The sequence below is a fragment of the Camellia sinensis genome, chromosome 8, assembly GCF_055761805.1.
Source record: "Camellia sinensis isolate YWXY chromosome 8, ASM5576180v1, whole genome shotgun sequence".
Classification (NCBI taxonomy): Eukaryota; Viridiplantae; Streptophyta; class Magnoliopsida; order Ericales; family Theaceae; genus Camellia; species Camellia sinensis.
Window position 1 is genome coordinate 32,635,163 of NC_138968.1, and position 24,431 is coordinate 32,659,593.

At 40.6% G+C, this 24,431-nt stretch overlaps 1 protein-coding gene and 1 long non-coding RNA gene across 2 annotated transcripts in view; both read right to left on the reverse strand.

The window, feature by feature from the left end:
• Window positions 1-5,666: 5,666 nt before the first annotated feature.
• LOC114281726 (mitochondrial metalloendopeptidase OMA1) overlaps window positions 5,667-24,431 on the reverse strand; it is a 29,809-nt gene continuing 11,044 nt past the window's right edge. Inside the window, 1 exon segment of the mRNA XM_028224278.2 lies at window positions 5,667-6,262. Coding sequence (XP_028080079.2) covers window positions 6,013-6,262 — 250 coding nt within the window. The 3' untranslated portion in view covers window positions 5,667-6,012.
• Window positions 12,313-15,555, reverse strand: LOC145796877 (uncharacterized). The gene is made up of 2 exons (XR_014337528.1): window positions 14,039-15,555; window positions 12,313-13,996 (listed from the first exon to the last, which is right to left on the reverse strand). It is a non-coding gene; the product is annotated as an uncharacterized LOC145796877 (long non-coding RNA).

The window sequence follows — 24,431 nt, forward strand, 5'->3', positions numbered from 1 at the left end:
TTTCCGCTCACCGTCCTCGAGATCGGGTCTTTTGTTCGAACTCCATTACGCCCATGGCTCTGGTGCGTAGATCCCGGAAAGCTCCGAGTTCGCAAGTGTTCTGGGACTCATTAACGAAGCGACTTCTAGATTGTGTCTGAATCCGTTCAAAGTCAAGTGCTTCGGATCTCTAGGTTCATGGATCCGAACCCTTTCGAGTCCGAGTGCCTCGGATCTCTAGGCTTGCTCAATACCCTTTCAAGTCCGGCGCCCGAGTACGTCTCTAAGTTCGTGGATCCGAATCCTTTCGAGACTTAGAGCGATTCAACCCGTTTGATGGCGATAAATCCGAGCCCATCAATCTTGGACTTGCGATAAATTCAGGGCCACCAACCTTGGACTACTGAGCCTAATTAATTTAGTGGGCTCAAATCAGCTTCTCTTACAATCTCCATTGTTAAATTTACTAGCATAGGCTCTCTGAGATTTGGGGTTCTGTTTTGTGTGCGTGTATCTGAAAACATGCATAGTTGAGAGTGAGGCGGATTTTGACTGAGACGCGGACTGAGACAAGTGAGGATGGTTTGAGTTTTTTAAATTATTTTTTTTGATAATTGAATTTTTTTTGTCTTTAGTATTTTTTTAGTGAATATTTTTTTAATTTTAATAAATATATAAAAATATAAAAAAGTACTAAATTTTTGCAAATTTTTTTATATTTTTTTATATTTAGTGAATTTTTTTAATATTTTTTTTTATAAATATTATATTTTTAAGTGTATTTATATTAGATGTGTCTAAAAATTAAAAAAAAAATTACTTAAAATATTAAAAAAAATCATTGAAAACATTAAAATACGAAAAATAAAAAAGTAAAATTTTATGAAAACTGTTTTTTGAAAACTAAAACCAAACAAGCTGTTAAAATTCTTTCAGTGATTTTGGAAAGTAGGTTAAAAGTTGGTTTTTAATTTTTTTTAATACCTAAAAAATAAAATATGAAAATAAAGTAGAGAAGTGATATAAAAATGATAAATTATAAATACACCTCTTGAGATTTGCTTAAAATATATGTTACTCTCTGTGGTTTGAAAAATTACAAATATCTCTTATTAGAATTTTTTATTTAACAGAATTAACTAAGAAATGAAATTCATAATTACTCTTCTATACAATAATAAAATTACCTAAATTATTAATTTAAACATATTTTTAACATCATTAAAAACTGTTAATTGACTTAATGATTTATTAATAAAATGGGCGATTTGTTACGAAATTATAAACCACAGGGGGTGGAATGTAATTTTCAAAATTACAAAAGACAATTCGTATTTTAATCAAATTTCAGAAGATATATTTATAATTTACCCCAATTGCACATCACTCATCATTATGCAATTAAGGATAACGGCAGTGCTACGTAACTCGAAATTCTTTGGCTCGACACCAAAACGACGTCGTTTTGGTGTCTTTTTTTTTTTTTTTTTTTTCTTGGGTTTTTGTTCAATCAGAAACGAAGAGGGAAGAAAAAGAAGAGGGGAGGAGAAGAAGAAGAAGGGAAGGGAGAAGGGAGAAGGGAGAACTGGACAGGATGGGGCCTCAACTAGTGGTGGAGAAGCGGCGGAGGCGGTGGTGCTGCGACGAACTGTGATCGGCGAGGCGGTGGTGCTGCGACTGCGACGATCGGCGAGGAGGTGGTGCTGCGACAATCGGCGGCGGTGGTGCTGCCTCCTCCTCTTTCTCTTTTCCTCTCTTCTTCCTCTCTTCTCTCCCTCTTTCTCCTCTCCTCTTCCCTCTGTTTGTGCAGAGCTCCTTTGCTTGAAAAGGAAAAAAAAATTCGAGCCGTTTCGAGCCTCTCAGTTTCGAGCTCTGAGTCATTTTCCTAAGGATAAATATGTTAACCCCAAGTGCATGAATGAATCATAACAGATAATCCCACATCTAGAACAGTAGTTTCTTTATTACTTCTCCTCTAAACTCTGGATTTCTTAATATTAATTTCCGTGGGATTTTGGGGTTTTTTTTAGTGAACTTTTGTAAAAAAAATTGAGAAAAACTTTATACTTTTAAATTCTATTTAATTAGATAGGTCGGAAAAAGTAAAAAAGTAAAATGAATACTAATTATTTTTTATTTTTTACAAATTTAAAAAATAAAAAAAAAATTGGCATAATTTTTATAATAAAAAAAATTACTATAGACCCAAAAAAAAATCAAGAAAAAATGTCACTTTTTTTAATATGCCAAACTTACCTTTCACTCTCTATGCCAATTAGGGCTGCAAACGAACCGAGCCGAGCAGAGCTTTGCTGAGCTCGAGCTCGGCTCGTTTACTTGTTAAGCTCGTTTATTGAGCTCGAGCTCGACTCGGCTCGGCTTGATAATTTTTTTTTAATATTATTTATATTATTTAATATATAAATAGTGTATTTATACAATTATTTATATATTATTTATATTATTTAATATATTAATAATATATATTATATAATTTAAATATAGATAAACCAGCCGAGTTTGATGAGCCGAGCTCATGTGCGCTCGAGCTCGGCTCGTTTACTAAACGAGCCTAATATTCGAGCTCGAGCTCGTTTACTAAACGAGCCGAGCCGAACCCTTACCGAGCCGAGCCGAGCTTATTCATGAACAGCTCGGTTCATTTGCAACCCTAATGCCAATGAAATCTGGGATAGGTAAGGGTTATTGGAGAAATGCTATATTAGGTGTCATTTGGGAAGAGCTCATTTGGGATCTTTTGGCTCTTTGAGCCACAAAAGACAGAATAGGCTATTTGAGCCACAACAGACAAAACATCACATCCAACCCATAATCATTACACTCTTCTCTCACAAAAAAAGTCAAAAAAGCCAAAAAGCCCTTCCCAAACCAAACTTTTGAGCCCAGACTCAAATAGCCAAAAAAGCCAAAAAGTCAAAAAACCAACCCACTTCCCAAACGGAGGCTTAGTATCCTTTTTAATTTTTTATGAAAAAATATAAAATATGAATTGGATTTGAAGTAATGTGATAAAGAGATGATGTGACTCAAATAAAATAATTGTGACCCAAACATGCCAAACAAAGCCTTAGTTGTCGTTTAGCAAAAACTTTTTTAGTTAAAGTTTTGTTTGACATTGGCTAATATAGCCAAATTTTTTGTGTTTGAGCTTTTTTAGCCACGTTTGGTTTTAATATTTTAGTTTTTTTGACTTTTGTGAGAGGAAAAATATAATAATTATGGATTGAATGTGATATTTTGTCTTATTAGCTTATTTAGCTTATTTTGTTATTTTGTGCTTTTTTAGCCCCAAAATAATAGCTAAACCCGGGCTAATTTTTTTGAGTTAGGACTTTTTAACTTGGAATTAAAAAAATCATTTGAATTGATTTTTTAACTTTTGTGACATTTTATCCTATTTAACTTATTTTATCTTTGATACTTTTTTTAATCCAAAAAGCCCTAGCTAAACAAAACCTTAGACTCAGTTCAGTCCATAGCCAGTGCTCTTGGGGAATATCATCAATCTATTGAGTTGCTCTAATTGTGCATTTTTTTTTTTTTTAAGTAAAAATTTCATTCGATATCAAGTATTCTAACAAAAGATTTTGAGTTTTTATCATAACATCAGTCAATCAGGAGAATGTCCGGCTGATCGACCGGACAATATATTTTTATTACAAATTTTTGCTTAGAGGTGGTCATCCGAAAGAATATTTGGTGATGAAAATTTAACGGTTATAAGTAGTGATTTGATGAAAGCTCCCAGCTTCCTCAATTTAGTGAAAGATTTTTAATATTTTCAATTTGATACTTATTTGATGAAATTATTAGAATAGGAAAAGATGTATTTTTTCATCAAATTTAAATTTGATGGCATAATTGATAAACTATTGAAGATGATCTTAGGGTGCGTTTGTTTTCGGAGGTAGAATGGAGGAGATTGTTAGTGAGGGGATGGCTAGTGAAGGGATTGCTAGTAAGAGGATTAAAAAAAAATTATATTTGTTTGATAACCAGTGGACTAGTAATAGTTTATGTTTGTTTTGAGAGATAGGAGCGGGATTAATCTTGTAAAATTTCACAAATACCCTTTGCATTATTATCAAATTTAGGCTTATACCAACTAAAGAATAAATAAATTTTTAGTCAATGTTATTCTTTTTTTTTACATATATTTTTTAAATATTAAAAAATCCAACTATCAAAATTTTTTTACTCAATATTCTTCTTCTTTTTTCTTTCTTTCTTTTTTTAATATTAACGAATCCAACTATCAATAAATTTTTACTCAATGTTATTCTCTCTCCTTTTTTTTTTCTTTTTGGCAAATATTAAAGAATCCAACTATCAATAAAATTTTATTTAATTATTTATGTTTAATATTACATGAGCCATATTATGAGTCTCATTTCAAGTATTATAACAAATTTAGCAATAAATACAAGGGTAAAATAGTTAATTAACCCATTGTCCCAAGTGATTCATTTTTTAATACCACCTCCCCTAGGCCACTACTAGTCCCTTTATCCAAGGCCTTTTATAGTCCCATAGGACTCTTATGGCAACTTTCTAAAATAAATATAATACCACCTCACTATTAATTTCAATTTCATTCTCTAACTCTAGGAACAAATGAGGCGTTAATGCTTTGAAATTCCATATGTTTTTAGTTAAAATAATTACATAGACTCGGAGCATACACGACAAAAAGCGTGCTATTTATGCTATCATGTTAATTATTCCAATTTGAATGTCAATGTGTCGCCCTTCGAGTCTACAAATGGAGCGGTGGGACATTTTGGCAACTAATTTTAAAGTACACCGTGCAAAGCAAAATATGTCTAACAATATTTGATGTAATTTATTATAAATTAAAAATAAATAATTAAAAAATACCAGTCAAAACGTATTAGATTTTTTAAATTATTTCTACTTCATAAATTATTAAAAAAAAAATTATACCAAAAAGCCTATTACAAGCGTCTAAATTAAAATAAATTATAATTAACTAATTTAAACTTCACCAAAGAACCCCACTAGATGACGAAGACTTACAAGACAATTAGAGAGGGAGACCGCAAATTTTCAATAAGACCATATGAATTATTGAGGTGTGAAAGGACAACTCCTTGAATATGAGCCTTCCTTTGAGGTGTGGTTAGTTTTTTAAATTTTATGACTTTTTAACTATTTTAATTTGGGATAGAATGAACTTTTTGATTTTTTTTTTAATTTTTGTGAGAAAAAAAAATAAAATGATTATGATTTAAATGTGATATTTTATCTTATTGACTTTCTAATCTTTTTATCTTTTTATAATTAAAATAGCCAAAAAAAACTTATGTCAAACATAACTTGAGTGCAGTACAACTTAATTATAAATAGCAGCTCAAAATTTTGAAAAATGTTATAGACCCCAAATAATTTACTCAATTTTCTACCAAAACTTTCACATCACACAAATCCACATGTATATAAATCCCACACCCATGTGAAAGATTTAGTAAAAAATTTAATAGATTATTTAAGATCCCTAGCATCATTCCAAAATTTTTTGTCCTAAATCTGTCTCGCCATTATTAAACCATATATAAAAATTCTCACGTCCCGAAATTTGACAATTACTAGTATTTTAGAACACAGACACATATTTGAGACACAAATGTTATAAACGGAGTAACCAATAAAACAAGTAAAAATAGTCGGTTTTTTTTTTTTTTTTGATCATCAAGTAAAAATAGCAGTTAAACAAGTAAAATTAGAAGTTACACTTGTGCTAGAATATTCACATACATGATCTATTCTCTACAACCTCCAAATCCTAATACAGATATTGGTAGAGAGGTATACATAATGTTCTTGAAAAACTACCCTATACACAACAACTAAGTTAAAAGCCAAAGATCATTACAGCTGAAACCAAAACAAAAGACTTTAAAAAATAAAATAAAATAAAATAAAATAAAAATAATCAGCAGAGGTTAAAAATAAAGAGAAGAGAGGGGACTATTTCTTGTTTTCTCACTGTCGTCAAAGAAAACCCAAAACCCCTTGTCCCAAGATGGCTTCCCTATATATGGCCATGGCTTCTTCCATGACTTTGGCTTGGGATAGAAGCACAGCTCTCTTCTTTCCAGAAGGATGTGTAGAGAGATAATCTCTCAACTTTGAATTGCCCGTGATCATACCCAACTTCTCATACACTTTTGGCGCCACTCGAGGGTCATACCCGGCTGAAGACATTAACAGCAGCCCAATGTAGTCAGCCTCCATTTCCATCCTAGAAAGCAAAAAAGATCACGGAAATAAATTAGTTGTTGAGGTTGGAATGAAAGCACTTGGACAAATAGTAATACATTCTTCGATCTCCAACAACACTTGTGACTCGGTTCTATTTCAGGATGACAGTTTTAATACAAAGAAAAGCAAGTGTGCCCAAATTCCCCATGTTGGCTAAGATAGACAGAGGTACTTCTTCACCAGGGTATTGGAAATATGCGCGCGTACACACGTATATACATATCAAGTTCATTGACCATTCATAAATCTTTGTTCACCAACACTGCCCCAATCCAGCTCCAAATAACTGGAGGGAGAGAGTAAAAACAATGCCCAATTAGTACACAGGATGGGAAAAATTGAGTACACACCTAACCTTTGATATAAGGTACAAAGTGGTGGCCCCAAGACTTGAACTCATAACCTTAAAGTTATTAAGCCAAGTCTTAACCATTGAACCAATGGTCACCCCTGGAGGGAGAGAGTAATAAATAAAAAAAACCTTAGCTTCAAGCACATCAATTCCCACCCCCAAACTCTTAAAAATGAGACACACCCTTCCAAGCTATGAAGCAGTGACAATTCAAAATGGGTGTCGTGTCTGTGTTGGACGCATATAGAACACTAACACACCGGGAACACACATCCACACAAGGTTCTGAAAAGCGGTTGCGGTCGCCGTAACGGTGGCGGTGGCACGGTTGTGGTTGCGGGGTGTAAAGGCTGTAGCATAACGATTGCGGTAACCGGAACCGTTAATTTTTTTATTTTTCACACAATTTGAAAAAAACTTACTTATATGCATATTTTTTTTCCATGATCATATTTATTGGGTTTAAAATAAATATTGATCAATTTTTATAAATTTTTAAGTATGATCCAATATATTTTATATTTTTAAATCATTATAAACAGAGTTTTTTACATTTTATTTTAATAATTAATGACTTTATATTATATAAAAAATCAATCAATCACTAACTATTATATATAAGATAAACAATAACAAAAGTAAGAGCATAAATAAGAGCCTAAATATATATATATATATATATATATAGATATTTTAACCAAGCCAAATAGAAAATGACCACACTTGTTATTATTATTATTATTTTCAAACAATATATAGATAGACACACACAAATGAAATGGTTGAGTGATAGCAGCTGAATAGAATAGCATAGGTCTTAAAATTTTAACAAATCAATAACATGTTTTTCATCTTCCCTCATCTCTCTCTCTCTCTATCTCTTGCTCCTCCATCTTCTCTCTTTACCTTCCCTCTTCTCTATATCCCTCTTCTCCCATTTTTAACTTTTTTTTGTGTGTTTTTTCAAAAGAAACAGTTCGGAACTGTTACATAATGGTGCGTAACAGACTGTTACGGCTGTTATGACACCGTTATGACCACTACGGCAGCCGCTACGACTGACACACCTGTGAATCTCAATCACATTGCAAAAGCGGCCGTAACGGGTGGCGGTAACCACCATAACCGTTACGTAACGACGTTACATAACGGTTGCGGCCGCTTTTAAAACCTTGCATCCACATGTCGGACACGTAGGGAATACCAACACACCAGGAACATTATTTTTTTACAGGACACTTTACAGGCGTGCAAGTCTTGTGTTTCGACACACCTAAGGACACCTTTGTGAGTTTCTTTTTTCATAATTTTAGAAATATGATTTGGAATAGTGAAATATATGAAAACCAAGGGGAGGAAAGTCAAAAAATAATAGTAAAGCTACACACATATACATTAATGTCTCTTATATCTCTGTGCCCTGAATTTATATTCATATATATAGTAAATATATATGTAATAAAAATCCGTATTCCCGTTGCCTCCGTATCCTAATTTTTTCAAAATCACCGTTTCTGTGCTTCTTAGCTTCCAAGTATCCTAACGTACCACACTATGAATCCTCCACCTTTATACAAACTGCCAGGCTTATATAGATGGGAGGAGGCAGAAACTGAAATGAAATCCAGGGAAACCAAGTGGAAGCTTACATAAAAGGAAAAACAACACATCCCTGAATAGAACTACCCTTCCCTACCCCTTTACATTTCTCTTCTCCAAGAAAAGGAAAAACAAACAACAAAGTGAAAATAATTACCTTGAAAAGAGCAAACTAACTTCTCAGATTTTGGTCCAACAATTTATCACTTACACTCTATGACCAATCTCCAATTCCAATAAATAACGAGCTCACTGAGATGAAGTTTCTGAGATGGCTACCATGAAACTTTGGTAAAATGTAGTCCCTTTTCAGAGAACTCTGCCTTTTCGGGTGCCAAAAACATCTTCCAACTACCATATTAAGCAATTCTCTTCTGCCATTTTTTGAATTGTTCAAGTATTTAGCAAATTGTAGAGGATCCTAATACGACACCCACATCGTCTCCCCTCTTCCTACGAACTTGGAATACCTTCAATCTGAATATTATCAATCCTCCTGCGCGGTTATGTTTCTATCTTCAGAAAATAACAATGATCTTCCCAAATAAATCTAGGGATGTGGACTGCCAATTATGCTGGCTGAGCTGGGCCAAGGGTAGCTAAAACCGAGTCAAAATACATTTTTATAAGCCCAAGCCAAAGCTGCTTCCTACTCTAAATCAGTCAAAATACATTTTATGTTTCTATCTTCAAGCAACCCAAGTACAACCGTTTAGTTTTATTTCTCCAAAAACATTAGTACATGAAAACATTTTTAACTCTCCCCATCTTTTTTTTTTTTTGATAAATTATAACTCTCCCTACGTTTATACCATTAAGACCAAATAATTGTAATGGAAGTACTCAACCAACAACTGAGTGTTTCTTTTGGAAACTATGAAGGCAAACTTTTATATATTACTGTAGGAGAGGGTTCAAGAAAGGAGTTGGAAAATTCGAAGATCTTCGAAGATCCTTGAAGAACAATTTCGAATTCTCTAAAATATGATGAGAGGCTTAGATTCTTCAATAATCTCAACTTAGGAACACGACAACAAAGGAGATGATGGAAATAAGAGATTGGGTGAAGAAGAAGGCAAAATGGCTAGAGAATAGAATAATGGCAAGGCTCTCCCATGGATCTCCCACTTTCACTCTCAAGGTTGATAATGGAGAAGGGAAATTAGTTCTTTCCCAAGAGTTAAAAAATCTTCAAAATCCATCCCTTGTAAAGCTATGGGTGGGTGCTATTTATAGGCACCTCATGATGTAGGATGGAACCCATGTGCAAGGCACATGGGGGATATTCTCTCTAACCACCTTGTCCGAGGAGGTGACCTCTCCGAGGAGGTGACTTCTCCGAGGATGAGAAAACCCCGAAGAGGAGATCAATCCCTCGGCGAACCCTTCTTCTTAGCCACACCTAACCAATGATCCCCAATCATCCCAAAGGGTCAGGGGTAGTCCCAGAGGACGTCCTGCCGCAAAATATTGCCGAGTCTCATGGACCCCCCCGGGGTCGTGCCACCTCGACCCGGGTATAGGCTAGTTTAACCGAAGAGTGAATTTATCTCCACTCACCGTCCTCGGGATCGGGTCCTTTGTTCGAACTCCATTACGCCCATGGTTCTAGTGCGTAGATCCCGGAAAGCTCCGAGCCCGCAAGTGTTCTGGGACTCATTAACGGAGCGACTTCTAGATTGCGTCTGAATCCGTTCGAAGCCAAGTACTTCGGATCTCTAGATTCGTGGGTCCGAATCCTTTCGAGTCCGAGTGCCTCGGATCTCTAGACTTGCTTAATACCCTTTCGAGTCCGGGCCCGAGTAAGTCTCTAGGTTCGTGGACCCGAACCCTTTCGAGGCTTACAGCGATTCAATCCGTTTGATGGCGATAAATCTGGGCCCACCGATTCTTGGACTTGCGATAAATTCGGGCCCACTAATCTTGGGCTATTGGGCCTAAATAATTTAGTGGGCTGAAATTAGCCCCTCTTACATTTGCCCCTTGCGTGTATGAGAAATTTTAAATTTCTCAGACATGCATACTGTCATTTCTTCGACCCTATTTCGCATCACGTTCCCCAAAAAAAAAACGTTTTGTCACGACAGAGCCTATGGATAAAGTTGATGACGCACTTCAATTTACAGAAAAAATTGACAAGCAAATATTTTTTTTTTTTTGTACTTTTTTTTTTTATTTTTTTTATTTTATTTTTATTTTCATCAGATTGCTTGAGCCCTCTACATTGCCACAAAAATATATTTATATATATTTAAATATATTTATATTCGGAAGAGGGGGTTGAATGTCATACTTACAAATTTGGGCAGTTAGAGAGGTGAAGTCCGAAGCCGATACTGGAAATTTAAGCTGAAATCAGAGAGGCTTGGGCAAGACCACACACGTTGCGTTGAGAGGGCGAACGTGCGTGGTCAACGTCGGATAAGCTGAAGCCGGAAGCAGCGATGTGGAGCTAGATTGGGCAAGACCACACACGTTGCGTTGAGAGGGCGAACGTGCGTGGTCGACATCGGATAAGCTGAAGCCGGAAGCAGCGATTGATTGTGCACAAGCCAAGGCTAATGTGGGTAATCCGAGCTCTAAACAAAAAAAAAATATATATGATAATCAATATATATATATATATTTGCCCAAAGTTTGTCAAGCAGCAAAGTAAAAAAATAAAATGTTAGAATTTACCACTCACCTACTACCTCCACTATCACACACTCCACTACCATCCACCTCCACTATCACACACTCCACTACCATCCACCTCCACTATCACACACTCCACTACCATCCACCTCCACTATCACACACTCCACTACCATCTTCTCCTCTATATATAGGAATTGTAATATACAGAATATTAACAATCTTGTAATCAATAACAATCAATATTACATAAATTTCAACATGGTATCAGAGCAAGGTTAAAGATCTTGATCTTCTTCGCCTTCCGGCGGGCGGCGACCTTGCCTTGACCGCCCGCCGGATCTCAACCAACTCAACCCCTCTCTCTCTCTCTCTCTCTCTTAACAATTCATGGCAGCTACAACATCCACCAGTTGCACAAGCTTCTGCAACCTCAGACGAAAGTCCCAACCCATTTCTCCAATCTTCGCCAAGAATCATCATTCCCAACAATGGGTTTCACATGAACCCTTCTTCTCCTTCCTCTCCTTGGTCTGTTTCTGGTTTTTTCGGTCACCCTCTTTCCCTGGTATCAGAGCCGCCGGACCTCAACCAATTTGAGCCGCCGGACCTCAACCAATTTGTTAAGAGAAAGCCGCCGGACCTCAACCAATTTGAGACCTCCATCAACTCGCAAGATCTCTCTCATACTTTCTCTTTCTAGAACAAGCCATGGCTCGAAACCATGCGGGTTGAAGCCAGATCTGTCATCCACTTTAACATGGTATCTGATCAGCTTTATCATGCAGCTCCAGATGGCGAAGCATCGTTACAGCACTCAACATTAGAGCTGTTGGGTTTGCCAGATTCTTTCCAGCAATATCAGGTGCAGAACCATGCACAGCCTCAGCAAGAGCAATGCCTCCCTCACCAATATTGCAGCTTGGTGTTAAGCCCAAGCCTCCAATCAACCCAGCACAAAGGCCACTGATAATGTCACCATACAGATTAGGCATCACTAGAAGGTCAAAAAGAGCTGGATTTTTCACAAGCATCATACAGCAGTTGTCAATAACAACTTCCTCATATGTTATGTCAGGATACTTCTCGGCAATTTCGCGACAACACTTAAGAAAGAGACCGTCAGTTTTCTGCATGATGTTGGCTTTGTGGATTGCAGACACTCTCTCTCTACCATGGGCCTTAGCATAGTGAAAGGCATATTCAGCCACCCTCTTTTCCTTTCTTTTTTTCCACTAGCCGACATACACCTGCATAAAGAGCCCCTTTTCTTTTTCCTTTTTTTATTTTATCCACCCCACTCCACTTTCTCTTATTTTAATATATCTCTATCTATATATATCTATGTTTCTTTTAATCTATTGCACAGCCCATTCTTATTAGTCTTATTATTATTCTTATTATTATTATTTTTTTGTTTCTTTTTTTATTTTTGCAAAAAACAAAAAACAAAAAACAAAAAAAAACAAAAAAAAACAACCAGGCATAAGACGACCTTGCACACCACACTCCTTTTATTCATGTCGGGGCTCCCCCCGTTCACCATTTTACATCAAAAAAAAAAAAAAAAAAAAAACACAAAAACACAAAAACAAAACCACCACACCCACAGTGGGATTTTTCCTTCTCTACTCAGCCGCCGGTCTTTTCTTCTTGCCTCCGTCCTGGGTGGTCCTTGCCGGTGTTGCCTCCGTGCTTCCTAGACCACCAAGCAAGTTGCCTCTTCCCTGCTCCTCCACTACAGCATATGGTGGACCTCCAAATCGGAACATCACGGTGGCCTTCCGCTTCAGCTCCTTGTTTTCCGCCTTCAGCACACTTATCTCTGCTCGCGCATCCTTATACATGCGCTGGAGCAGAGCCAGTTGGCCGTTTAAATGCTGCACCTCATTTGCCCTACTCTGCAGCCGGTTCGACAAGTTTGTAACCGCAGTCATGGTTTCCACACATGACTTCAATGTATACTGATTGGCTTCCACATCCGACTTCACTGCCATTCTTTGCTCCACCGACCGCATCGGAAAGTTCAACGGAGCAAACTCCGGGGCGCTTGGTTGAGTTTCCAGTGCCGCCGCACCAGTTCTCTCTCTCGTTGACTCGTTGAGGTCGGGAAAGAGGGTGAGCAGCCCGCGGGAAGACGATGAAGCCATTTTCTAGGCAACAGAGTGTTACAGAGTGTCTCTCTCAGAAATCTCTCTCAGAAAACAGAGTGTTACAGCGTATCTCTCTCAGAAATCTCTCTCAGAAAACAGAGACACCAGAGTATTACAGAGTATCTCTCTCAGAAATCTCTCTCAGAGAACGAAGAGGTTTCCACTGGTTAGTTATGCTTTCAAGCCTCAGCCTCCGTCTTGGTTTAATAGCCGAGGTAGCCACGCGCATCGCGCGCCTCTTGCCACCAGACGACAAAACGGGCGCGCAAGCCAAGACGCCCGACAATCTGGCACGCCTTTTCATGGCACATGTTTTGATAAAGTGGACACGCCTTTTGATGAATTGGGCACGCCTTTTGATGGCACGCCTTTTGAAAAATTGGGCACACCTTTTGAGAGTGCGACTTTTTAAGGGTCCGACAAGACTCTGTAAACTGTCCCGACATTGATTCCGGTTAGCTCCTTTATGGGTCCGACAAGACTCTGTAAACTGTCCCGACATAGATTCCGGTTAGTTTCTACAAGGGTCCGACAAGACTCTGTAAACTGTCCCGACATAGATTCCGGTTAGTTTCTACAAGGGTCCGACAAGACTCCGTAAACTGTCTTCTACAACGGTCCGACATGACCCCATAAACTGTCTTCTACAACGGTCCGACATGACCCCATAAACTGTCTTCTACATCGGTCTGACACCGCCATCCAGTGTCCTCTACACCGTTATGACACCACCATACAGTGTCCTCTACATGGTTATGACACCCCCATACAGTGTCCTCTACAACGTTATGACACCACCATCCAGTGTCTTCACCAATGGTCTGACACGACCATACAGTGTCTCTTATCCTCTTTTATTTTTATGTATTTTCTTGTTTTGTTCCTCTCTTCAAACTCAAGTTGGTTAGTTTCTATCCTCCTTGAGTTTGCGGGGGGCTGTTAGAATTTACCATAAACCTACCACCACTACCACCTCACCTACTCCACTAAACCTAACCCACTACACCACTACCACCTCACCTACTCCACTAAACCTAACCCACTACACCACTACCACCTCCACTTCACCTACTCTCCACCTACTCCCAAACACACTCCTATATAATAGGAATCCTTGTAATTGTAATATCTACACAAATACAATCAATCAATAATATACATCAATTTTTCTTACACCAGTTACAACATCCACGGCAGCTACAATAATAGGAATCCTTGTAATTGTAATATCTCCCAAACACACTCTTAACAATTCATGGCAGCTACAACATCCACCAGTTGCACAAGCTTCTGCAACCTCAGACGAAAGTCCCAACCCATTTCTCCAATCTTCGCCAAGAATCATCATTCCCAACAATGGGTTTCACATGAACCCTTCTTCTCCTTCCTCTCCTTGGTCTGTTTCTGGTTTTTTCGGTCACTCTCTTTCTCACTTTGTGTTGGCTTTCTCTTGCTAATCGGCCACCAAGAGATCGGATTCAGACACTCGATTTTCTTACCCACAAATTCAAACATGAAAATCTTCGTCCAGACGTTCAAAGGCACTCACTTCGAAACCGAAGTGAACCCTCAACACACTGTTGCCGATGTCAAGACAAATATGGAAACAAACTCCTTGAGTTTGCGGGGGGCTGTTAGAATTTACCATACCCCACTTTACAATAAATAAAATAAAATAAAATAAAATAAAAATAAAAATAAAAAAACTTTCATCATTCCATTCACGCTTTACACACCACCCCCACTCACCTTTCTTTTATTTTATTTTTATATATATATATATATTTACATACGAGCCCACCGATTCCATCACCTCTGTTTTTTTTTTCCACACTTTATTTTATTTTATTTCATTTCTCACACACACTGATACACACACCCAGCATAATCATCACTCCCACTAAAATCACATCCTTCACATACCCACTATTTTTCAAACCCATCTTTTACACTGCCCCATATATATATATATATATATATATATTATTATTTTCTTTTATTTTATTGTTTTTGTTTTGTCAAGAAGGGGAACACGTAAACAAAAAAAAATAAAAATAAAATAAATAAATAAAAATAAAAATAAAAAATAATACTAATAATAATAAAAACACACACACAACCCACAATTTCCATATTTGCAGCACACCCATCTTTTATTCATCTCCGGGATCAACCCCGATCACCGTTTTACACACCAAAATTAAAAAAAAGAAAAAAAAAAAAAAAAACAAACAAACAAACAAACAAACAAACAAACAAAAACAAACAAACAACCACATTCACAGGTGGGCTTTTTCTTCTCTACTCTGCCGCTGGTCTTTTCTTCTTGACTCCGTCCTGGGGCCCTTGCCGGTGTTGCCTCCGTGTTTCCCATTCCACTGGGCACGATCACTACTCCCTGCTCCTCCACTGCAGCATATGGTGGCCTTCCAAATCGGAACATCACGGTGGCCTTCCGCTTCAGCTCCTTGTTTTCTGCCCTTAGCACGCTTATCTCTGCTCGCGCATCCTTATACATGCGTTGGAGCAGAGCCAGTTGGGAATTTAAATGCTGCACCTCATTTGTCCTACTCTGCAGCCGGTTCGACAAATTTGTGACCGCCGTCATGCTTTCCACACATGCCTTCAAAGTATACTGATTGGCCTCCACATCCGACTGCACTGCCATTCTTTGCTCCACAGACCGCATCGGAAAGTTCAACGGAGTAAACTCCGGGGCGCTTGGTTGAGGTTCCAGTGCCACCGCACCAGTTGTCTCTCTTGTTGACTCGTTGAGGTCGGGAAAGAGGGTGAGCAGCCCGCGGGAAGACGATGAAGCCATTTTCTGGGCAACAGAGTGTTACAGAATATCTCTCGCAACAGAGTTTTTCAAACTCTCTCTCTCAGGGAAGACGATGAAGCCATTTTCTGGGCAACAGAGTGTTACAGAATATCTCTCGCAACAGAGTTTTTCAGACTCTCTCTCTCAGCACAATGAAGTTTTTTATTCAGAGGTTTTTTCGCAGCTTTTCTCTGCCTCAGCCTCAGCCTCCGTCTTATAGCCGAGGCAGCCACGCGCATCGCGCGCCTCTTGCCACCAGCCGACAAACGGGCACGCAAGCCAAGGCACCCACGTGCCTCGCCATCATGTCCGGCACACCTTTTGATGAATTGGGCACGCCTTTTGATGGCACGCCTTTTTGAAAAATTGGGTGCACCTTTTGAGGATGCGATTTTTTAAGGGGTCCGACAAGACTCTGTAAACTGTCCCGACATTGATTCCGGTTAGCTCCTTTATGGGTCCGACAAGACTCTGTAAACTGTCCCGACATTGATTCCGGTTAGTTTCTACAAGGGTCCGACAAGACTCTGTAAACTGTCCCGACATTGATTCCGGTTAGTTTCTACAAGGGTCCAGCAAGACTCCGTAAACTGTCACAACAACTGTCACAACATTGTCTGCTACAACGGTCCGACATGACCCCATAAACTGTCTTCTACATCGGTCTGACACCACCATACAGTGTCCTCTACCATGTTATGGCACCACCTTTCAGTGTCTTCATCAACGGTCTGACACGACCATACAGTGTCTCCTATCTTTTTTTTTTTATTTTTATGTATTTTCTTGTTTTGTTCCTCTCTTCAAACTCAAGTTGGTTAGTTTCTATCCTCCTTGAGTTTGCGGGGGGCTGTTAGAATTTACCACTCACCTACTACCTCCACTATCTTTCTCCACACCTACCACCTCCACTATCACACACTCCACTATCACACACTCCACTACCATCCACCTCCACTATCACACACTCCACTACCATCTTCTCCTCTATATATAGGAATTGTAATATATAGAATATTAACAATCTTGTAATCAATAACAATCAATATTACATAAATTTCAACATAAAATAAAGTTCTTCATTGCGAACAGGGACCAATAATGTATGCTGGTCATACATTTCTTGATCTTTCTCTACAATATCAACAGCATGAGCATCAACAGCTTTATCATTAACAAAGGAGTTTTCTTTACAAGGCTTGCCCAATCTGTCCCACACACTACCCCGTGACTTTTTCATTCGGCAGGATATTTCTCCATCTGCCTTTGGAGGACTTCTTGCAGAAACATTAGCATCATAAATTTGCTTCATATCAGTATCCTCTGCATAAAAAAAGGGCAACAATCTGAATTAGTTTGGCCCATATTTGATGTACACTCAAAATGCATTGCAGTTATCTGTGTTTAGCAGGAAGAGACTTAAATATAGATATGCCGTGTAGATCATGTGCACACAAACAATTAAACATCCAGAATCACATCTAGGTAGCTTTCACGAGCACAATACCAATAATAGAAGGCTGCAAATTTCTGAAAACCATTCCTCTTCTAGAAACATCCAAAGGTTGACTAGGCAGCCCATTTCCTTTATGATTGACAGTCTGGTCAATAATGAAAAACTGTATAAGTTAGACAAGGAACATGTAACAGGAAAAATGAGAAAAAATTTATACTTCGCTCACCTTCTTTGATTTATCCACACATTCAGAGCTTTGCTCTCTTCTAGTTGAAATCAGAGAGGACGCTAAGCTGAAGTGAAGCAGCAATGGTGAGTAGCAGCTTGGATCACACGTCTGCGGCGATCGCGACGCGGGGACTGGTCGGTGGCTGGGTCACGACGCTGGGATAGGTCGGTGACTGGGTCGCGACGTCTGCGGCAGCCGGAGCTGGGACAGATCAGTGGTGTTGGTCGGGGCTGTGATGGCAGTCAGTGTGCACACTTTTAGCCTTTGGTTTGTTGAAGAAACAAGGCTACCTGGTGTGGTCTCTCGGTTTAGAAAAAAAATAAAAAAAAAAAAAGAAAGAAGAAGGAAGATGGCCTCTCGATCCAGAGAGAGAGAATAGGCTGAGAAATGGTGCGGCGGCTGTGCAAAAATTTTGTGAGGTTTAGGGTTTTGGGCCTTTCTTTAAATAGAAATAAAATGGGGAATTATTCTTTGAATATTCCTATTCTGTCATGTATTCTATATACGTGTATATACACGTGATGAGTGTGCTGACTTGCCAAAAAAATAAAATAAAATAAAATAAAAACACGTGAAAAAAAAAAAAAAAGTAATGATAAAAAAAAAAACTCAATCTTTCCTAAAGACACCCTCGAAGAAGCTGCCCGTCATATCTACATCTGGAGGACAAACAGTAGAGTGTGCCTCTAAAGTCTCCAAGGCCCGAGCATAACCCGACTCAAGTTCACGAAGAGTTGCCTTTATCTCATCTATAGAGGTGCGATAAGAGGCAAGCACAGACATAAGTTCCAGCTGATGACTGGCGTTCGAAGCTATATCCAGGCGCTTCCGAAGCCATGATAAGTCCACTTGGTGACGCTCCATGTCAGAGATCCCCTGATACGCCGTCTCGACTACTTTCCCATTAAGGTCACACAACCGTTGCCTGTCTAAGCTATATGAGATAGTGGCAAAAGACTCGAGAAGAGCAGTCTGAATGAGTGGACACTGGCAAGCAAATGAAGCAAAGGTCTCCGGGTAACTTGAATGCACAAGCTGTAGAACTGAAGCAAACTCAGGAGCTACCCAATAATGGAGAAATGATACTTTGCCAGAAGCTGAAGGAGGAATTGGGGCCGGAAAGCTGCTAGTCTCAGGAATCTCCCCAATGTCTATCGGGTTAGATGAACCACCCGGAGGGGTAACTCCCGGCAGAGGTCCCGAGCCTGAGAGTGCCGAACGATAAGGGGAAAGACCAAAAGCATCACTATCAATGTGGAAATCACTAAGATTCAGATCCAAAATATTCGAAGGCACTGGCGATGAAGAACCTCTGGCAGTCGTCTCAAAGGCAGGTGTCCCCCCTTGAGAAGGAGAACCGTGAGGAGTTACAAAGAGAGTCGGAGTAGAGCCCGAGGCAGGTGAAGGCAGGACCCCGGTAGCAGCTAACACTGGAGCAGAGTCCGAGGCAGGTGAAGGCAGGACCCCGGTAGCAGCTAACACTAGAGCAGAGTCTGAGGTAGGTGAAGGCAAGACCCCGTTAGCAGCTAACACTGAAGAAAAGATAAGAAGGCCTTATTAGAGGTAGGGAACATGAAAGCCATTTGAGTAAAGATTTCTCACAGATAAAAGTAAATGACAAACTTCAGAAAGAAAGATTACCAGAGGGAGAATCAATATGCAAAGCCGGAGCGACTGAAGGACTCCTAGCATCAGCAAGGTCACTTGGCCGTATAGAGAACACCTGATCGATCTCAATGTCTGACGAAGCCTGAACAGTAGCAGTCATCCCTGAAGAAGGAAGGAGGGCCGGAGGGTGAGAATCACCATAAGTGCCAGAGCGAGTCTCAGAGATCTCTAGCACATCTACCTCCACACCATTCCCAGAGGCGCACCTCATCTCTACATTGCTTCTAGAAGCATGGCCCGCGGCATCAATTCCTGTGGCATCAGTCCCTCCAGCAATCTCAACATCAGAACGGTGAGCCCCAATAACCTCGTCACCAAGATAGTGCTCCTCCTCAGCTACGGTAGGGCGGTGACGACGCGTGCGTGGAATAAGGTCACAAAAATGATCGGAGGACTCAGCCTCATCATCATCGTCATCTATAACTGCTATACGAGGGGTGCGCATCTTCACAAGTCTTGCAGACAAAGGAAGGGTGTCGTCCAAGTCTGAGTCCGGCCTGGGGAAGGCAGCATGGCCAGGAGCCACGGTACTGACAACGTCAACAACCGCAGGATCCTACACAACATGGGCAAATAAAAGTTTTCATTTTAGAAGGTATAATCGCAAGAAGGAAAGTAGCTTCAAATCAAGAATTTCAGGTACCTCATGAAGCCTTTTGGAAAGGCGAGGAGCGGAGGGACTGGCATCAGAAGTCCTCTTGTGAGCCATCTTCTTAAGGCGGGTCGTTCGAGGACCAGAGGCCTTATTCAAGGGGACTGGCTCTGGAGAAGTAATTGCCAAGCTAGAAGCAGATGCCCGAGCAGAAAGGTCAGTTGGAGCAGATGAAGTGAAGAAACCCTCGTACATGTGGTCAGATTTTCGGCTCTCGGGTAGCCGAAGAGAAGAATCCTTCTTATAAATCGGCGGAGGCAAACATACGGTCGGTCTGCTCTGGACAAATGCAATAAACGCATCGATATTCTTCTGCCAATACCGCCTGAAAGAGGGGGTGAAACCCCCTACTCGGCTCAAGCCTGGCATCGTCAAAGAACCGGATATGGGAAGCACGGTGTGTACAAGCCCGCGACTGAAGCGCCCGTAGCTCTCTGAAAATGATAATAAATGAGGTGCTGGCCCCGGGGCACATTGATCAAACCCGAATTGACATGCTACACGGTCAGGCCTATAAACGGCACTATCAACGCCTTCCTCATGCCACACCGGTAATGAACCCGGACGGATCATAATCAGCATATCAATAAAGGGTGCAGGGATGTTCTTCGGCAAAGGAAAGGACACCGAGCGGGAGGAACCATGATAGATAAGCGGTGTGGCCACACCCACAGGTGGGCATACATACGGCCGTGCCACAAAGCGTCGGGGATCATCCACCAGAGTATTCAAGGATAAGGTGGAAATGGTACGTGACCAGCGTGTAATCAACGGCTGGCAAGACTTCGCTTTCTCAAATGTCCGAGACCCATCAGTATCAAGCACGGGGATGCCATCTTTATCCACTGTCTCCCGAAGAACCTCCGCCTCGAATACAGTCGGAGCAGGGGCAAATTTTGGGAACCTCTCGAAGAAGAAACAAAGCAGGAACTGGCTGTGAATGAAGGAGACAGGCTCATATCGACCCACGGAGCGAACCATATCTCGATGTAGCAGATCCAGCCGATAATAGAGATTCCCAAGAAATAGGGGAGCCAAAGGGATCCGATCTCCTCTGAAGAGCCTGACTGCCAAGGGGAAGACGAAAGGATTGAGGGAATCCGGAGGTGTGCTCGGAAGAATGAAGAATGAAAGGAAGCAAGCCAGAAATCCCAAGAAATAGAGCCTGGAGCCATACATCGGACCGGTCTCATACTCCCGAGAGTCAGGGTCAGCATCTCTGGCCAAGGGCTGAAGATCCTTGAAGAAGTGGCGGATCCATGCAGTATAGGAGGCACGGTCCGTCCTTACTCGACTAGTCCTCCTCGCTGAACCATCGAAAACGGAACTCCACCGACCATAAGTTTGAAGATTTAGTTTCAGAGATTGGATCAAAGAATCATCTTCAGGGGGTGTTTGCTCAGGGTCGAAGGCATCAGGGCCGGTCACTTCCAGACGCAGCAACATGAACACATCCTCGAGGGTGGGCCCTATCTCGTGCTGGCCAAGTATAAAGGTGTGTGTCTCAGTGCTCCACCGAAGAGCCATGGCTTCCAGGCTAGCATTGTTGCGACGGATGGATAGAGATCTAGATATTTTCACCGGGATCAATAGTCGGGCCTCTTGAAGCCGCTGACAGAAGCTTTTGTCCGAGAGGACATCATCGACCCACTCATGCCAACCAAAAGGAGGGTTTGAGAAGCCCTTGAACTGAGGATAACAGTATGGAAAGTCCCCCCGCTCAATCGGAAAGCGTAGCACCGAGGAAGGAGAAATGAGGGCCTCATGTCCAGAGTCAGTGTCCTCAGTGAGACATAATGGAGACCCCTTCGGAGATAGAAGAGAAGTGGTGGAGGTAGCCGCCCGCCAGAAGGGATCCTTCCGACCAAAATAAGGAGATTTCCTCCACTCAGATGCCGGAGGTACATCCCTCTCTTTCATGAGAGCCGGTTCCGATGACCCCGGGACAACGGGTTTCTTTCGAGAAGACATATGGCTGAAATAACGTGTATAAATATTAAAGAAATTGACCCAATTAAACTTCATCATGAAGCGACCTATGACATTGCACCTCTTATTGATGATAGAAGACGAAAATCTATATGTTGATGATGCACCCATTGGTATTAAAATTTGTTGAGCTTGAAGAATATCCAAGAAAATGAATTGTTGATGACGTCCGAAGTTGAATTTGTTGATAAACCCATCATGTTGCATATAACAATATTCTGAATTTTAATACGGTCAACTCTTTAACAAAGAGCCGAAAGGCGCAGAGATCTCTGCCAGTGCTGGGATAAACCTCCGAATATAAGACACCTTCCCGAGGAACTTCTTTAACTCCTTCTGAGAATGCGGGGGAGGCATTGCTCTGATAGATTTGACCTTGTCTTCATCTGCCTCGATACCATGCCTATGTACAAGAAACCCGAGGAACTTCCCGGCCGTCACCCCGAAAGCACATTTGAGAGGATTCATCCTCATTTTGAATTTCTGGCACCTCTTGAATACCTTCTCAAGGTCTCGGAGATGGTCTTCTTCTTTCTTGGATTTCACCACTAGATCATCAACATAATCTTCCATCTCATGATGGATCATGTCATGAAAGATTGCAGTCATAGCCCTTTGGTAAGTTGCACCGGCATTCTTGAGTCCGAAAGGCATGACTGTATAGAAGAAGTTTCCGAGAGGTGTTCTAAAAGCAGTCTTTTATGCGTCTTCTTCAGCCATCTTAATCTGATTGTATCCACTGAATCCATCCATGAATGAGAACATCTGGTGTCCCGAGGTAGTATCCACGAGGGTGTCGATGTGAGGAAGAGGGAATTCATCCTTCGGGCAAGATTTGTTCAAATCTCGAAAGTCTACACATACTCTGATTTGGCCATTCTTCTTCTTTACTGGCACGATGTTTGCTAACCACGTGGGGTACTGTATTGGCCGGATGAAACCAGCCTGTTGAAGTTTTTCAATCTCCTCCTTAATCTTCTCTTCGAGATCTGGATGATATTTTCGAGCAGCTTGCTTAATTGGCTTGGAGTTTGGGAACACATCAAGATAGTGGGAGACTAGGTCAGGCATTTCCTTATATGACCAAGCAAACACATCTGAGTATCGGCTTATCAACTTTAACAACTGTTCCCGCTTTTCTGGGCTAAGGCTCGAACTTACGAATACCGGCCTCGGTGCATCTTGTCCATCACTCAGATCTATTTCGATAAGTTGTTCAGGCTGAGGCTTCGGCCCATCTTGCATACATTCTGGAGCCACTTCAGGCTTTATTACTATATCATTGTCAGGAGGCTCTTCTTTTGACTCGAAGTCGGTGACTGAAGAAACCGACTCCCCGCACCTTCATAAATAATACACCATCTTGCCTCCTTCTCGAACTTTCATCACCTTCCGAGGAATAGGCGGACTTTCTGGTCTAGACATCGCCCGCTTACTTGATTCTGTCATCGGCTCCTTGTCATCTTTGATATCCTCCCAACGAGGAATTTTGACCCCTCGAGGCTTAGAGGTGGTGGGAACTTCTTCGACAGCCAGTTCGGTGAAGTAGATGGCATCAGAATAATGAGCTTCATGGATCTCGAACGGCCTTTCTGTAGCCTGGATTGTCACCGTCTTCTTTCCCCATTTAGCCTTAACACACTGATGATAACTTGATGGTACAGCCCCATATCTATGCATCCAGGTCCTCCCTAGAATGATGTGATAATTTGCCTCAGAATCGATAATATGGAACTTGGTGGCCGAGCGAATCTCTCCAACGGCTAAATCAACTGTTACGCATCCGATAGTAACTCTCCTTTCTCCACCGAAGCCAGTGATGACTATCGGCTGCTTCACAATGCGTTCTTCAGAGATTCCGGCTTTTTCTAGAGTAGCGCGAGTCATAATGTTGATAGAGGCTCCACTATCTAGAAAGGCCCTTTTGAACTCAACCCCGTTAATAAAAACAGTCACATAAAGCGGGCAATTGTGAGAAAAAGGATACTTTCGATCAGCCTCGGAGAAAGTAATGGCACTAGATTGCTCTTTTGCCTTCCTCGGGATAGACCCCTTGCTGGAAATTTGTGTTAATGCATATAATAAGATAGTGGCATATGATAGTGGTGTTGGTGGTAGATAGTGGCATGTATAGAATATGATAGTGGTGTTGGTGGTAGATAGTGGCATGTATAGAATATGATAGTGGTGTTGGTGGTAGATAGTGGCATGTATATAATATGATAGTGGTAGATAGTGGTAATATATAATATGTAAGTGGCATATAATGGGTTATAATGATGTTTGTAATATCTCCTATATAAGGAGTGTCATTTGGTCTTGTAAAATAAGAAGTTTTGAATATAACAGAAATATATTTCTTCTTCCTCATATTTTCTAAGTTGGTATCAGAGCTACAAAAAACACAGCAGCCCTAAAACCGTCATAGCCATGTCGGAAGTCACGTCAGAAACCACTTCAACCCCTGCCGCTGCCATTCCGGTGAAAACGTCCAACTCCCACTCTGTCCAAATCACCACCATCCGCCTAAATGGTGATAATTTTCTCCGCTGGTCACAATTTGTCCGGATGTATATCCGTGGGCAAGGAAAGA